Source organism: Pinus tabuliformis, chromosome X, assembly GCF_031772625.1.
Source record: "Pinus tabuliformis cultivar Carrire ecotype Pingquan chromosome X, CPIR1, whole genome shotgun sequence".
Lineage (NCBI taxonomy): Eukaryota > Viridiplantae > Streptophyta > Pinopsida > Pinales > Pinaceae > Pinus > Pinus tabuliformis.
The window spans coordinates 1331992818-1332010115 of NC_142308.1; the positions used below are offsets into that span (position 1 = coordinate 1331992818).

Sequence of the window (17298 nt, forward strand, 5' to 3'; positions counted from 1 at the left end):
CTTTTACTAAGCCTGTCTATCGGAGCTTAGTAAGACAACCCAAAAAATTAGATTCGCAGTCAAAGCAATCACAAATGGATTTTGAGAACACCTGCCAAGTAATTTTCCCGGGATAGCATTTTTTATGACACTGCCACCATTGCTATCTCTCTTGGTCCAAGTAAAGTCCTCCCACACGTAGTTTAGTTTCATCGTCTACGATATCATTCAGAGTAAAATATTGGTCCATTTGTGCTACCCATACTGCCGGATTAGAGCCATCAAATTTGTACATGTCCAGCTTGGGTGGTCGAGGGTGTGAATGTTGGTAACTTTTCATCTTGCAGTGTATGCATCTCCCTTTTTTTCTTTTCTTGTGATAAAGAGAATCTTTCTTCCTTCTTTTATCGCACCCCCATCTTTTCTTTCATGTGGCATATTGCTCACCTTTCATCCTTGCAAGACAAGCCTCTTCTTCTTTATTTTCTTCCATGGAAGTGAATATGATGGCTAGATTCGCCTTCAAGGTCTTCATTAAACCCATGTGCCTCCAATTGCAACCCCGACTTGCCCCTTGTGAATGTGTCCATGAATTGCTGCATCTGGTCCGCTAGGCTCTTGAAAGAAGCCAACTGTTTTTCAAGGCTCTCAATCTTCTCGTTGGCCATGCCTTGAACTCTGGTTTCTACCATACACAGATCTTCGTCACTTGTCACTTTGAAAAAAATTGGGACCACCCGAAAATTGAAGCTAGCAAGTGAATGGTACCACCTCAATCAACTTGTCGTCCTGATTCTTATGGGCTAAGTCTCTTATAAGCGTCCAAATGGAGTTTTACTCCTTGCTTATCAATACTGCAGTGGCCAATTTCCAGAAAACTTAATCTTGCCCAATGTCCTGCGAGAATCAGTCTAGGTCTCTTATAAGCGTCGCGGGAAGGCCTCAGACTCTTTTTTTTTTTACTCTGAATGGAGTTTTACTCCCCGTTTATCAATATTGCAGTGGCCAATTTCCAGAAAACTTAATCCTACCCAATGTCCTGCGAGAATCGCCTCAGGGTATAGGAGCCACAAGCCTCCCTGCACAAATGGTCAGATCTGCCTGCAAAACCCTCAACTGTTGAATGTGAGTTGGACTGTGGCGACGACAGAACCCTAGCTGCTAGATCTGAATGGTACTATGGCGGTAGACCCTCAATTGGTGGATCTGATTGTTGTGGCGACGACAGAACTCCAACTACTAGATCTAATTTGGCAAAGAAGATAATGGGCAATCTTCAGAGAGACGAGGGAACTATGGTCTCAAGGAGTGTCAAGTGCTACAGATCGCAATATACATAAGGGTCCAATAGTAGTACTCAACCCAATCTTTTAGGGCACTAACTAAGGAGGATCAACCATACCCTTAGCCGTACTACCCGACTACCCTATCATACGGGTGACTAATCTCCCTGAGTGTTGTTCTCGGTGTACGATAGCAGCAAGATGGCCGACAATTTATCTAATGCGAGATTTCAGGTGAGCCTAGGGGGCTTCCAATATACCCAAAGGGTACGTGGAAGACAGTCCGTGCGCGGTTCTGTCTAATGCGCTACTACTCGAAGGGGTACCCACAGGGGTTACAAGGGAGTCCAACAAGCGTGACCACCTCTTGTATTTCCTACATGCATGCCTCCCCAAATCCGCAGGTTTATGCGCTCAACGACAGATCCCATGGTTTAAAGACACCGGAACACGTCTCTAGCCTAAAAAAAACAAAATCTGCTAAAAATGGAGATACCACCGGCCCTGGAAAGCGCTCTGATACCACTTGTTATGCTCTTGACCTACGAGAAGATGCCAGAATACCAAATATACGAAGAAATACAACCTAGAACACATAACAAAATGAGAAAAACAGTAAGTATTTTATTATTCAGAGATGAAAGGAATGTTCACTTGCATCTTCGAGGGGGCAACCTCCAACAGATCAGAGTTCGATTACAAAATAAGACACGACGCTCCTCAATGGGGAGTCCCTATCCTTTATATAGGATTCATACATGCAATACCATGGGTCAATACCATGGTTCTCTCAATACCATCTATCTAATACCATGGCTTGTTTGCAACTAACTGTGGTCCCTTTCTTTAAATGCGGGTCAACCACTTACAATTATTAATACAGGATTTTTATTGACTCTTTAACTAACTATAACTATGACTCGACCCTATTACATAAATAAAGCGGTTAGGGTTAGACCCCATCGGCAGGGATAGTGATGTGATGGTGGAGGTGATGATACCAATCAGGTGTGGCCTAACACGTAGAGACACGGCTATAGGTCATCACATCCAAGGATGAGTGGGAACATCTAGCGTTGAACAGTGGACTACCGATGGACATGGAGGTGCATGGTGGAGTATCGTAGTGTGCTAGATTGCGTTGTGGAGTAGGATTGTTTTACATCACGTTGAGTACACGTGAGGAGTGACTAGCGCTTTGACACAGACAAGGCACAGGACGGTACAGGGTGCTATAGCGGTAGTCGGGGATATCCTGTGGTATACAGAGACATGTCTTCACCTAGTTCAGCAAATCTGAAACAAAGAGAGGGGCACCAATAGGTTTATTCTTCAGTGCCCCAGTAGATTCTTGATCCTACCCTTGGGAACCTCCCCACCCAAGGCTCTCTAGTTGAGACGTTTGGTGGTGGCACGGGCTGACAAATGCAGGCTTAGGTACGATTTGGTTTATTACCAAGGTAGCGTAGGTTCCACTCCTGGGCTCACACAGGGGGGGTTCGATTGCAAGGGAACTGCATGATGCACTTCGGGCGAGATAGTCTGAGGTGTCAAAGGAGCCTAAGGGACGGTGAATGGTAGATTTCGTCTACAAGAGGGCACCCGTACTTCGAGCAGTATCCAGATGTATCATTAGGAGTTGGGATAGCGAACTACATTGCGTGGTTTGGCAGGACCAGGGCAGGTTGCCTTGCGCGGGACAGACTGCTGATACCTGGGGTCAACCCATGGGATACATACAAGGATCAAAGATGAGGGATGAGAGCCAGATGGGTTCTAGTAGGTAGCAGCGCTACGTAGCGACATTGCGCGAGCAGTTGGAGTTATGTGATCCCAGTATGGTTGGGGGATCCAAGGATCCGATTGGTGGGTCGATCACTCCCATTGGTGATTAGCAGGGTCAGGGAAGAGGGTGATCCAGTTCACCTTGGACTTGACACATGGGGGATCACTGAGACCTCCACTGAATGGCAAGGAAGACTTATCCTGTTGTTGCTCAGGTTCAAAATTGGAAGTAGAAGCGTAGTTATTGGCATCATGGAGATGCCCAGACAGGATGAGCTTGGCTCTCACAAGTTTTTCGCCACTAGGCCTCAGGAGAGGAGGATACAGTCTACACACAGTGGGCAATATGAGCATGTTGCACCGCCAGTTATGTCTAGAGAGCCGTAGCGTCAGCATGGCAGTTTCCTTTCGCGATCAACACGGGATCTCAGCCTGTCAAGGCTTGACAATTCAGCCACATTCAGGGATGTACTAGTTTCTACAAGGGAGATCGTACATGTCTTCCATTGGGTCTCAATTGCATGGAGGGTAGTTTGCCCCTTGGAGATTTGTTGATGACTTGGGGCCCTACGCTAGTATGGCAGGGTGATTGGCATGTATGGGTTTTGGCAGTCATTAGCACTACTCAATGGCAGGCACCAAGAATGGGGAGCGATGGGCCTCCAATCTGGTTGTGAGATCCAGGGATCCATTGGGTTAGACGACTACCTTGTTTTGGGAGGATCATTGGGATGACAGAGATAGGATTGCATCCTCCTCCAGATGACAAGTCAAATACCATCAAGATGATCAATACAGGGCGAGGAAAGCCATTCTCGCTATTATTTCGACAAGATTCTGGGCATGCATCGGTAGATGGTAACCTTGGCGGGGTGCCATAGCAGAATAGACCTGCGCGCAGTGGAGTTTTCTGTTATTGGGTGTGTAGTGGAGGCTTACCGGAGTGGATGACTTTGCAGGAGTACGAGTGGGTTGTAGTTTTGACCAGGACGGGGCAACATTCACTTGATGGACTAACTTTGAGATTAGTTTGGGACCCGGGTGCTACAAGGCTAAGCAGTTGGGTTACGGATTGGGGAGAGTGGGTTCCCACAGGGAGGAGGTCACCCAGATCTGCCATTGGGACTCCTTTATGACAGGTCAGCGCAGGGATCGAGAGTGGCTCAATGGCATGATTGGGAGCCCAGTATTGCTCGCAGTGGTAATTGGGTCAACATTGAAGGAGCACTTGTTCGGTAATTGCTTGAGGACAAGCAACGTTTTGGCTGGGAGGACTGTGATATTCCCGTTTAGCAATATTGCTAAGGGAAATATCCATCTTGCCCAATTTTATCTTATTTCATGTTTGCACCTAGGAGATGTGGGTTTAGAGGTCCCACATGAATTTTGGGATTAAGTGGGGGCCCAAACATTAGGAAGGAAGGGAAACATTGCGGCTCTAGTGGAGCGTGGGGGCCACCCCATAGAGAATTACGGCCACACGTGGAGTACACTCTCATTGGAGCGAAGTTGGTGGGGGAAAGTCGAGCTAGGCCCACATGGGCATCTTGGAGGCTCTTTGATAAATAGAGCAAGAGGCACTCATTTTGGTCATTCATTCATCTATTTTGAAACTTGTCTTTGACATAGCATGCTTGAGCGGAAGCCAAGTCTGCAAGTGTTGTTTAGCACACGAGTGTCTCTGAATGGAGATCTCAACCCTTGCTTCGGTGGACTTCGAGTGCCAACCCAAGGAGGGAGTTCGACTTAGTCCCAAATTGTACCAACAGCAGGGAGGTCGAGTTACAGCATGAGAGAGAGTAGCAACAGGGAGGTTGAGTTACAGCAGCAGAGAGAGTAGCACCAGGGAGGCCGAGTTGCAACAGCAGGGAAAGTAGCAGCAGGGAGGCCAACTTACAGCAATAGGGAAAGTAGCAGCAGGGAGGCCAAGTTACAACATCTAGTGTTATCAGAACCGGACTGGAACTGGTGGACTAGAATCGGTCGAACCGGCCAGTGGGACCGTTTTTGGCTCAAACTGGTCCAAACCGGGCCTCCGAACCAGAATAGGCTGGTTTGGTAATGAACCAACCTATTTCACTGAACCAGCCAGTTCATAACCGGTTTTGTGCAAAAAAAAAAAAAATTGTCTTTTTTTATTTTTTAGTTAGTTTGCAGACTTCTTACTCTCCCCTAGGCTAGCCTAATATTCAAGCTTATGGCCCTCAGCCCAATAATCAAGCTTATGGCCCTAGCATTGCTATGCAATTCATGTTAATGTTAAATTCTTCAAGTAAAAGTGACATTTTCCTTACATTTTCATTTTCATCCTTTTACTTAAATTTTTAACATTACCATGAAATGACTCAGGATGTTTGAGAGTGGTTTCAACCTCATTGGATTTCATATGGAGAAAATAAAATTTTAGATTTCACTCAAAATCCAGCGGACTTAACAGTTTTTCAGAATTGGGGGTATTGCAACATTTCCATTGGATTTTGTCATGTACGAGGGTATGGAGCTAGTATTTAATAAAGAGCACCAAGCCCTCTATGTACTTTGATGATAATGGCATTGGTTGTCGAACTCCTCTACCATGACTCTACTAAAAATGTACCCATCACTCAAACAAAATTTTGACATGACATGCTATGTTATTTCTCTCTTGTTTTAATGCCTAAATGGTTATATTGATGGCAAAGACCCCAATATAGGCAATGATTTTGATGATATGTAAGAATTTGTTGTAGCGTGATTTGTTTTGGATGCTAGAGGCCATCTAAAGCCTATTTGTTGATGTATTTTCGGTTCAGAAATGGATTGCACTCGATGCTATTTTGGTTATGTGCGCCCTTACATGCTATGTAAATGAGAACTTTTGCATATTTGCATATAAATGGTTTGGATTCATATGGATGCACAAGAATATATATGTTTTTCTTTAAAATATGAATATTTTATGTGTTTTTGGTAAACCGGTTTTTTTCGGTGTTTTACTGATTCTGGTCTAGTTCTGACCGGTTCCCGTTCCACAAGGTTTTTCGTTTCGATCACTTCGGTTCTGATAACATTGACAGCCGTGGGGAAAGTAGCAGTAGGGAGGCCGAGTTATAGCAGCAGGGAAAGTTGTAGCAGCGTAGGGACTGCGCAGTGCTTGGAAGAGACCCACTTGGGAATCGAGGAGGGAAGGGAGTTTGGGCCTAAAACTTGAGGTGAAGTCCGTGGAAGTTTTGTGAGAGATCTTCCAGTGTTTTGGCAGAGCAGCAAACGCAGCATCTGCTATAGGCTACATCTTTTGCTTGTGGAGGATGACCAAGCATTTGGGGTCAATTTTGGAGCGTCAAAACTAGGACAAGCCCTTTCTAGGTTTTTCTGGATTTTTGACAAGGACCTCAGAAATAATTTGGTAGAATTTTCTAGGCAGATATGAGGGGTCAAACAAGGGTCCCAATTCAGCAAGCAACTAGAGGAGCTGGGGAAATAGGGCTGAATTTCCAAAGTCAAGCATTGACAAATTCCTTTGTGGGTTATTCTGGGTATTTGGTGGAGAGGCCGGGATTAATTTCTCAGAATTTTCTGAGCACCAGAGACAGCCCTAGCAGCAGATCCATTCAGCCAGCAGCGTATTTCTGGGCAGTTCAGTGCAGAGCCAGGAGATAGAGCGACAACATATTTGAGGGGGACTTCTCATTATTCATTTTGGCTTAGCTAGCTTGCCTCAAGCAAGTCCAGGTGCACTCTTTCCAGCACCTCATTGTACCCTCTTATTTATTAGTAAAATGGCTCAGCGGCTCAGTCTTTGGCTTTAAAATGCTGTTCTGATGCTTGACTATTTTTCTGTGTGTTTTGCTTATGATCGCTTTGTTTATCATTGTATATTTCCATTAGGAATATTACATAGTGATCAAGTTTACTGTTTGACCAATGCGTGCACGCCATAGCTTACCATTCAGTACATTTGATCACTCTCGACTTGTATAAACATGTATCTGTATCATTACAAAATGTAAATCTCTCTTAGTAGATCTTAAAGTGTCTTCTAGTTAGAATCTCTTTGCAGAGTTAGTTTGTGCATGCTTTCTCTCACAAGGATTCAAGCACAACATTATCTTACAGCACTACAACACTTGCTCAAATTTTATACTAGTTTTCTGCTGGCAATAGACTGTACAGATTGGATCTTTTCAATTGCAATGTCTCTGGTTTATTGCTAAGTTACACACAAATACATAACAACTCTTCTCTTTGCCCCTTTAATAGTTCTAACTTCTTGCTCACTCTGCAAACAGCACGTAGCTTCGTTGTTGTCTTTATCAATCTGTGCGTTCTGTAGGTTAATTGATTTATTTTGTCACAAAATAACCCATGTATATTAACTTGCTTGGCCAAAAACACATAATAAACGTGCTGTTGAGCATAATTATTATAATGTGTGTTCTCAGCTACCTTGACCAACCTTGCACTCAGCCATGTCACAGTACCCTACTTCAAGTTTGGTAGCACAAACAGTTATGTCCCTGTTGCATAGCGCAGTGGCATTTATTGCAAGCCACAATCCCTTGCAGCGGACTGCGGCAGGTTAGGGATTCCAAGATCCCCAACCTGCCTAGCTCCTGGTCAAACACGTGCAGAAAGGAATGGCCTTAACTACATATCAGAAAATATAGTTCTAGAAGATGCTATACTGAAAATAGGAATTTAGATGATGCCATCAACTAGCAGTGCTTAAATTTCATATTAAACTAAAATGTCTTAAGACATGAAAAACTTTTGCAGCTAAGAATTATGAAATGATAAACACCAAGTGTTCATAGTCAAAAATATTTTATGACATTTACTAGCTACAAAAGTAGGAAACTTATATATCAGAAAGGTCATAAACGCATATTACGAAAGAATATTACTCAATTAAAGATATTTTACCTTTATTATGTCCTATATGATAATACAAGATATTTATAGAATTTAGCCTTCAGGCTTTGCTTTAAAACTCCATCCAGCATGCCTGAATGGCATCCAACTGACAGAAGGGGGATGATGATCTTAACTTCTTCGTATTTCAAAATCCATTTCCAGCATTTCAGCCCAAATAGAAATTCTTTTGTCCAATTATGTAAGAACTTATTAAGACACCTACAATTGTTGGGACACTTGAGGCAACTGAAACAAAGAAATAAAACAGAAGTTTCTTGCCAATTTTCATGGAATTGAATCTATGCTTAAAAGTATCTATCTAGTTACGGTGAAGTCTTTATTCGAAAATATAAAGTGAAACGAAATTATATTAGCGTGCACAGATGACCAAAAATAGGTCAATGGCACTGCAAAGTTCGACCAGACAAACGAGTGATAGGGGAGTGCAAAAGTCATCTGCCAATAAATACAAAATAAAATTTAAAGATAAAAGATCAAGAAGAAAACCCTACATATCACAGGAAGTTAACTAAAATTACAATCTGAAAGTATAGAGCGTATATCTTACCTAAACCAATTTTGGCAAACTTGGTCTCAAACACCTACATATCCAACAAACAAGGGCTTTTACAACTCTGCTATTACTTAATCTATAGCAGAAAATAACAACAAAAGCCTCCTTAGCAAGTAAATTTTCCTTGTTATTATCATCACCTTTATTACTCGTCAGCCCAAACAAAAATAAAATAACAATGGCTAAATAACATCTTGAAAATTAACAAGCAGATGGCCTTTTACTCGAAGGAACTGTTCCTTGCTAGAAATGTTTTTGTGAGTGAACAAGAATGTGTCAACTTTCAAGTAAAATCATGGATGAAAACATTCATAGAAATGAGATAGAACAACAACTAACCTGAAAGCCTGTGTCACCCGGACTGAAGTAGAATTTTTCTTGATAGCCTGAAGAAAAAGAAGATTCAAAAAACTTCACAGACAACCGAAGAGATGAGAAACGAAAATGAGACAAGATGGCATTTTACTGGGGCCAAACCTGGCCCATCAGGGATATGTGACTTCCGGTACAAGCCAAGATCCTTTCCATCTGCATCAATTACAACAACTGAATTGTAATGTGCAGTGTTTGCCTCCTCAAAGAAGCTCACTGGTATTACAACACCCAACTCCCTTGCAAGATTCTGCATCCTGTTCATGAAAATGATAGTTACAAATACAGAGAGTGCTCTGACTAGAAATAGAAGATTTGATGAGTAATCTGGCACAGAGAGGAACTCTCTTAAGAACCAAAAAGAAACCATATAAGGTAAAAACAAGAACTTCTTCTATTTCACCTCAAAATTGTAGGATGGTCTTTGCGAGGCTTAGCTCTCTGGAAATAATCCTGTCTTTGGGCCTGACAGAAATAGTATCCCTCAAACAGTTCCTGAACATTCAGATTGGTATCAATATTCAAAGACAAATTTTTACTTCAGAACTCGTAGAAGGCGACAAGGGCTAAACACATTTATAATTGTAATATTCAGATGCAGTAGTAGATAATATCTTGCAAATTCAGAAAACTCAACTTTTATGTGAACCTCAGAATTATTGTAGCAATATCTTCCAAAGAGAAAACATCCCCTCAGACTAGAAAACAGTGAAAACTCTTTCAGCTGAACAAACCAAGGGTGCAGAAACATACAAAGGCCATTCAAACTTCAGCTCACAAGGAGTTGGGTGAGCACATCAAAGTGCAATTTCGTTTTGATTTGATGTTCTTGACTTTTATTTGTTTAGACAAGGACTAGGATGTGCCAAATTATGAGTCATGACCTATTCGTGTATCTCCTTTGGAGGTTTCTTCTAGAATGAAAATTGGTTATTGGGTATATATATATTCTTCCCAATAAGTCTGCCAGCAATATTATAACTCAAATACGATACTTGCATGTTTCTCTTATGAAGGAGATAGTAGCTCCCTAAGAAGTCATCATGTCTTACATTGCTTTCTTACTACAAATAAATCAGCTTGAACAAACTGACATATGAGTCTGTTCCGACAAAATCTCACCCCCATATGATGTATAGTCCTAAGGATCAAGGGGCTAGTCTTGTGCAACTCAGGAAAGATATAGACCGTTACCACATTACTTCTTCCTGTATCTTTTGGTTGGCTCTCTTACAACTCGAGGGAGGCTTCCCTAAATAAGAATGCTAAGGCTATGGAGTGGAGGTTACGTGATGTTTGAGGAGTAAGCCTTACCAAAACAAATAGTTTGTGATGTTCCTTTTCCTGATTTCCCTTATGGTGTGATCAGGATGGACTTCGAAGTTTGAAGGCAGTTAGGTCACAAGAGCAGGTTTACTCCATCAGCAGGCCCAGATGCTTCTAGAGGAACTTTATGGGGTTTGGAGGAGTTCACTTGCCATATTCCATCATCAGGATCAGTTTCGCACATATTGTTTTTCATTTCGCTGTATTTCGATAATTCGGGGTAAAACAAGGTTATTATGGAGCTTAACTCAATTACTTACGCTTAAGGTGGCATTCTGGGAGGAATAGTTGATGGGACACCTTATTGTAATAGCTCGTTAGAACCACAATGAGACGATCTACAAGATAGGATGGTGAGAAGTGACTTTCAGTGGATTGAGGAGGGATGGTGGCCGATTTACCATTTTCCGAATTAAAAAGGTGTTTTAATGAAAAAAAAAGAGGGAAAAAGTACTAAGTGATTAAAATAATAATAAAATAAAGGCTTCTAGAGGGGTCCATCAGATTTATAAGAGGAGAAGACGATTTGAAAACATCTTGGAGTTGAGCTTCTTTCTTGTGGAGAGGTTTGGAGAGCTGGGAGTTCCCAGCTTCAGCAGTCGCCCAGGACGAAAACCCTTGGGTGATTCAATGAGAGTGGGCGAGTACCCATCTCTCCCCTTGGCGAATGCACCCAGAATTCACAAGAAAGCTTAACAGTTGCAGTTTATTTAAGTTTTGGAGGGCCAGTGCAACATTGGAGCAGATTCTTGAGGCCAGTTTTTCCATCTCAGCTATATTAGTTGTATCAGCTTGTAAACCCCAGTTTATCTATTATAATAAAAGTTGAGATTATTTTTGTTCATTTTTTGTTCATCATATTATTGAATTGTCGTACTTTATTGGTATATTTTACATGGCAATGTTTTGTTAAATAATTGAAATTTTATGTGGAGAATTAATCCATTTCGAGATTTAGCCAAATATTTCATTCCGGAATATTATAGTGGTATCAGAGCTGGTTTTGTTGCCAGCCTGAGGGTTTTATTACAGATCAATTCGTGGGTTATTTTTGAAGCCAAGTTCAAGGGTTTATTTAATTGTGCCAAATTCTATTGTTGGAGACAATTTTTATTGCAGAAAATATATCTTTGTTGGAGAAGCCAGATCGTTGTTGAAAACATCAAACTATCTTGACATAGAGGCCATGGCCACCTCCAGATTTGTTGTTGGGTGTGTACCTTTGTAATGGTCAAATTTTGGGCATGAAAGATTCAACCACCATGGTAGTATAGAGGCAATGGGACACATTCTGCTTTCTGGTGTGATATTTTCTCATAAAGAGATCAATATCAGTGACATTTGGGCCCTATTACAAACATTGTTGAGCGTGGTCATAGTAGAGAGAAGCTCTGTCTCTGTGAGAACGAATTAGCACCAGAAGAAACGGGAAGAGACTCTACAAATTTTGTATTCGCAATCTTACAGTAGTCAAGTTTCTCAGCTGAATGGAGTGCTTTTCTCTGGTATCCCCTTTTTGGACGAGTATCCATTTGTGGGTCAATGTTTTTACCCTTCCATTCAATGGCACGCAAATCTGTGAGTGGAATACTGAGCGTATTACCTCTGTGGGGAGTCGAGTACATTAAAAGAGCAGGTACTCTCTGCTAAAGGAGACACTCATTTCTCATCTCTCTGGTTGAGCATGTGCGTGGGAAACTCACAGCCAAGTTGCTGTTGTTTGAGGGACAAATTTCCTTATTGTTTTTTGTTGCCCCAGAAAACGAGCTCAATACTGTTGTGTGAAGGACCAAATCCCCTACTCAAGAGGAGCTTGAAATCCCTCCTTGGTGACAGATTACCACACATCATTTGTTGGCTGAATCTGAGGCTGAAAGATGAGCATATCTGCTGCTAGGAGTCAAGTTTAAAAGTTGGTATGAGTTGGGTGTTGTCCATCCCATCAAAGTGGTCATACGCTGGAGCTGATGATGAATTTCTTCATGTGACTAGGTCCTACTGCTGAAGGAAAGGCACTGTTGGAGTTAACTATTAAGAGGATTCATATTTATGACTGTTTACTTTGAGAAGGACGTTACGAGGTCTTGTATAAGCCATTTCCTTCAAGCTGGACAAAGCTGGAGTCTCCCTCTATTTGGTTGGGTGTGTGACTGATAGGAAGAGCCCCCCTCCCCCCCCCCCGTGCAGAGGTTTATGCCATTCGCAAGGGCTATATTTTCTGGACTGTGGTATGTCACTATAAGCTGCTAAAGAGAGGATGTTGTAACCAGAACATTCAAAACAACCAGGTTCCTTGTTTCTCATTTGCTATATCAGCCATCTATTTAGTCTTGTAATAAATGATATTTCACTGTGTAATTCTGATTTGCGTATGCCCATGGAAAGTGGCAGACTTAGTATAATGCTATTTGAATGATATTTGTATGGCTGAGCCTTATGTGTGAATACCTCGCTATTTGAGGCATCTATATGCATCTGATTTTAAGGACCTCTTTGAGTTAAAAACAAGAAAACTCCAGTACTCCTGCAAACTATTTGACAATAGTTTTCACTAAGAAAACTCTACAAACTCAGATTTGAAGGGAAGTTCAGAAGGTATTAGCACAATAAAATTGTTGTTATGAAGGTCAATGTACAGCTCATTCTTATTTGGATGAGTGAGAGGCCATGTACTATGGATATCCATTTTTGTCATGCTTATTGTGATTGAGTACTTAGAAGTCAACATCCCTATTAAGTGAGTTTTGTAATATGTTGCTGGTCAAATTATTGTTGTAGCTAGTGAGGTGTTTTATTGGTCTTGCAATAGTCATGTATACGGCTAATAAAATCGAAGAGTCAGAGTCTTGAGTCTTGAGGGTTATGATCAGTCATATGGAGTTGTCAATAGCAACCCCAGAGATGCAGTCATGGTTGATGGAGGGGAATGGCGAGCAACAAATTGTCCTTGTGAGGGGTGAAGTCTGGGGAGGAGTTCAGGGAGATGAGTTCCCAGTGATGATTCAATATGAGCAGCATATAGTGAAGCATGGGTTAGATGATGGGTAGAAAGATGCATAGACAGCCAGCAGGGTTGTAGTACTTTCAAACACTTGTCATCAAGAGGTGTTGCAGCCTGGTAGGATACTTTGGCAAGAGGATGGTAAACTCGAGGAGTGTCAAGTTTCCTGTCAAACGAGGGAGGGTAGTTTGGAGATGGTCATGTATCCATCTTTAGGTCTACCCATTGATGAGGTACAAACAAATGCAGTGGCAGCCAACAAAGCTGTAGCATTTTCAGGCTGCAGCCCTCTCTGAGAGTACATAAACAAGGCTTGCAGCACAGTTTGCCTGCTTTGGTCCATTATGGGGAGAGGGGAACGGTCTCCTAGACATATCTTGTTGATTAACCAGGCAGAGTTGCATGAGTTGGGCACAACGCAACATAGTGGACTTGTACCATATACAAGTGCCCATGCATTCGATCCTTCCCATAGGATGGATTACCGAGAGATAATGAGTTGGTATCCTATTGATGGTGTTATATTCTTAGACAGGGGCATAGTATAGCAGGGACCCTTAGAAAAGAGGGATACTACATGCTCCAATTGGTAGTGGGATGCAAGTCGACAGCTCTTCGACATTTCATCCCAGCATCAGTAGAGTGAGATTGGCATTGGTTTGTGCCAGGGGTTGGATTCGAGAGAAGTGATGAGTTGGTATTTTATTGATGGAGCAACATCTATAGCCTGAGACAGAGCAAAGTTAGAGCCATGGGATAGAGATGTTGATGATTGGCCATAGTGGCATTGGGATCTAAGAGGTTTTGTTGATGGCAAGATGAGTCAGAGATTAGTCTAGGATTCGGGCATTAAGGGATCCATTCATGGTTGGGTGGCACGGAGGCGTGGTGTCACCCAGTGGTTTATATGGGATCCGAGTATTAGTTGCTAGTTGCATTGGATTGCCAAATTGGTCAATAGATATGGATTGGTTGAGGGCAAGTAATCTTGGGGCGAGAGGATTTGTCATGTTCATTTTTCTTGTTTCCCTTATGGTGTGGTCAGGATGGACTTTCAGGGTTGGAGGAAACTAGGTCACAAGAGCAGGTTTACTCCATCAGCGAGCCCAAGGGCTTCTAGGGGGCTTTATGGGGTTTGGAGGAGTTTGTTTGCCATATTCCATCATCGAGATCAGTTCCGCACAACTTGCTTTTCGTCCCGTTGCATTCTGATAATTCCTGTAAAACGGGGTTATTATGGAGCCTAAATTAATTAGTTTAGGGTGGCATTCTAGGGGGAATAGTAGATGGAACACCTTAGTGCAATGGCTCACTGGAACTCGAACGAAAAGATCTACAGGATACAATGGTGAAAAGTAACTTTCAATGGATTGAGGAGGGATGGTGGCCAATTTACCATTTTCCCAACTTAAAAAGGTGTTTTAATTAAAATAAAAGGAGGGAAAAAGTAGTAAGTGATTAAAATAATAATAAAATAAATGTTTCTAGAGGGATCCATCGGATCTATAAAAAAGGAGGAGACCAATTGAAAACATCTTGGAGTTAAGCTTCTTTCTTGTGGAGAGGTTTGGAGAACCGGAAGTTCCCAAATACAGCAGTAACCCAGGACGGAAACCCTTGGGTGATTTAGTGACAATGGGCGAATACCCAACTCTCCCCTTGGTGAATTCACTCAGAATTCATAGAAGAGCTTAGCAGTTGCAGTTCAGTTCAATTTTGGAGGGCCAGTGCAACATTGGAGCAGATTCTTGAGGCCAGCTTTTCCATCTCAACTATATTAGTTGTATCAGAATGTAAACCCCAGTTTATCTATTATAATAAAAGTTGAGATTATTTTTGTTCATCATATTATTGAATTGTCGTACTTTATTTGTTATATTTTACATGGCAATGTTCTATTAAATGAGTGGAAATTTTATGCGTAGAATTAATCCATTTCGAGATTTAGCCAAATATTTTGTTCTAGAATGTTACATAGTTGTAGGACTAGTTAAAATATGAATAGTTTGAGGTGAAAAGGGTGATCAAAACCCCAAGACTAGTGCCTAGCAAATCTTGTGCAAAATGGAGTCAAGAAACATCACTTGAAAAGAGTTGTTTTGTGATTAATTAAGGAATGTGCTGGAAATAGCATGCCACAATCAGCCTTAAAAATGCCAGAAACAACTACAAAAATAACTCCTAAAGAGCCCTATCAATGCCACTCTTGAACAAGTTGATGAAGGTGCTTCCCTACAATGATATATTAATTACAATAACCACTTGCTTGATAGGTGAAGGATTAACATATGCAGAAATATAACAGCAAAAGAAAACTAGAGAGAGAGACTCACGTTATTCCTATCCAAATGGCAAATATTCCATTACAAGGCCATCATAAAACATTATTTGCAGGAGGTTCCCACAATTATCCAACAACAGTAAAAGCATGCATGAATTAAGCCTCGGAGATGATAAAATGGTACCTTCAATTTCCCATTAAGCTTACCAAAATGATGTACACAGCCCCATGGGAGAACTCCTCAATCCCCAAATACCCCAACAACCGTTACAACAAAGAGAGAGCTCCTCTTTATAGAGTGAGTCTCTTCTCTTGTACAAGAACAAATAAAAAACTAGAAAATAAAACATTATCCTTCAACTAACTTCATGAAAAGTCAAACAAATAGTAAAATATTGCCGTAGTTAGATCTCTCCTCCATCAATGGTTGACCAAATTTAGGCACACAAGCATTAGCATCTCAAAGCTAACTCATGCCATCTACAAATAGAGAGTAGTATGCACCAAATAATGCTCCAAGAAAGTCAAGTCGACCCAGCTTGTAGAGGCACCCATTCAACCTCCCAAAACACTATATATACATCACTCGTCCTCCTCCACAAGACACAATTTGGATCTCACAAGACAAGATATCTTCTGCTCATCTAAGCGAAGGAGACAAGACGCAAAAAGCCGAGTTTCAAAAGCAGTCGTAGAAAGTCGATTTTCTGAAGAAGACGCAGAAAGTTGAGTTTCTGAAGAAGACACAAAAAGTCGAGTTTCTAAAGCAGACAAAGAAACCCGAGTTTCTGACACAGACGCAGAAGGCCAAGTTTTGGGCATACCTTTCTAGACAAACCGAACTTCTAGGCAGACAATTTGACCAGGTTTGACCTATGTTTTGTTATTGGTTAGATTGACTTTATTTTGACTGTAAGGATCAAATTCTATCTCTTCTTGAACTGAAGAATTTCTCTAAGGGAAAGGTTGTTGACTTTTTCACCCAAGTGGGTTTACCTAGGGTAAATCATGTGATATCTTTGTGCATTGTGATCTCTATTTTCCTACTACTTTTATGGTTAAATTTCTGAAGTGTAATTGCTTAATGATAAACTGGAAGTGCTAAAATAATATCTACATCATTGGAAGTAATTATCAGTTTTCAGAAATTAGTGCTTGTATCTATTTCACTTGGAAAATCAACAGTTTGCAAGTACATAGTGAAGGTTGTCAAAGCAATGATTTTGGCAACAGATGGCAGCATCACGAAGAACAAAGCAAGGTTTGTGACAAGAGGGTTATCCCAGTGAAAGGGAGCTGCAATAGCAGAAGGACCTGCTTACATGATAGAGGGAGCAATAGTAGTAGAAGGACTTGTTCACGTGACAGAGGGAGAAGCCAGGACTATCACAGGAAGACCTACTTCGGAATCCAATACGACATGGTCGGGCCATTTCATCTGAGAAATGATACAAAGATGAGCAATAGAGCTCTAGTATATATCCACAAATGACGAGCTTAGTATGATGTTGTCTCCCTCATTAGAAGGGAATGATGAGGTCTTTGCAAGATTGGTTTGACCATCTCTTGAAGGCATAAAGGACTTTGGATGGGTCATAAAGAACTTTGACCAAGGAGAGATGAATACATTCACCTTTAAAAGCCAAAAGGACTTGGCCAGGTCATAAAGTACTTTGACCAGAAAGGTTAATGGCCTGTTGTTGCCTCACTTACACACCTAAGTTAATGTGGGAAAATCCTCAACCCCACTAGGTGTGGCCTTGGCAGCAAAGCTTAGAGAAGGGGTTGTCACCTAATCCCAACT

General features: G+C 41.5%; 1 protein-coding gene across 1 annotated transcript in view; it reads right to left on the reverse strand.

The window, feature by feature from the left end:
- The window catches only part of NLP1 (nitrilase-like protein 1), a 220310-nt gene that overhangs the window by 83664 nt on the left and 119348 nt on the right, over positions 1-17298 (reverse strand). The window contains exons 3-6 of the mRNA XM_089448689.1: positions 9290-9381; positions 8992-9143; positions 8854-8900; positions 8509-8542 (exon numbers count right to left, since the gene is read on the reverse strand). Coding sequence (XP_089304815.1) covers positions 8509-8542; positions 8854-8900; positions 8992-9143; positions 9290-9381 — 325 coding nt within the window. The remainder of the gene's footprint in view (positions 1-8508; positions 8543-8853; positions 8901-8991; positions 9144-9289; positions 9382-17298) is intronic.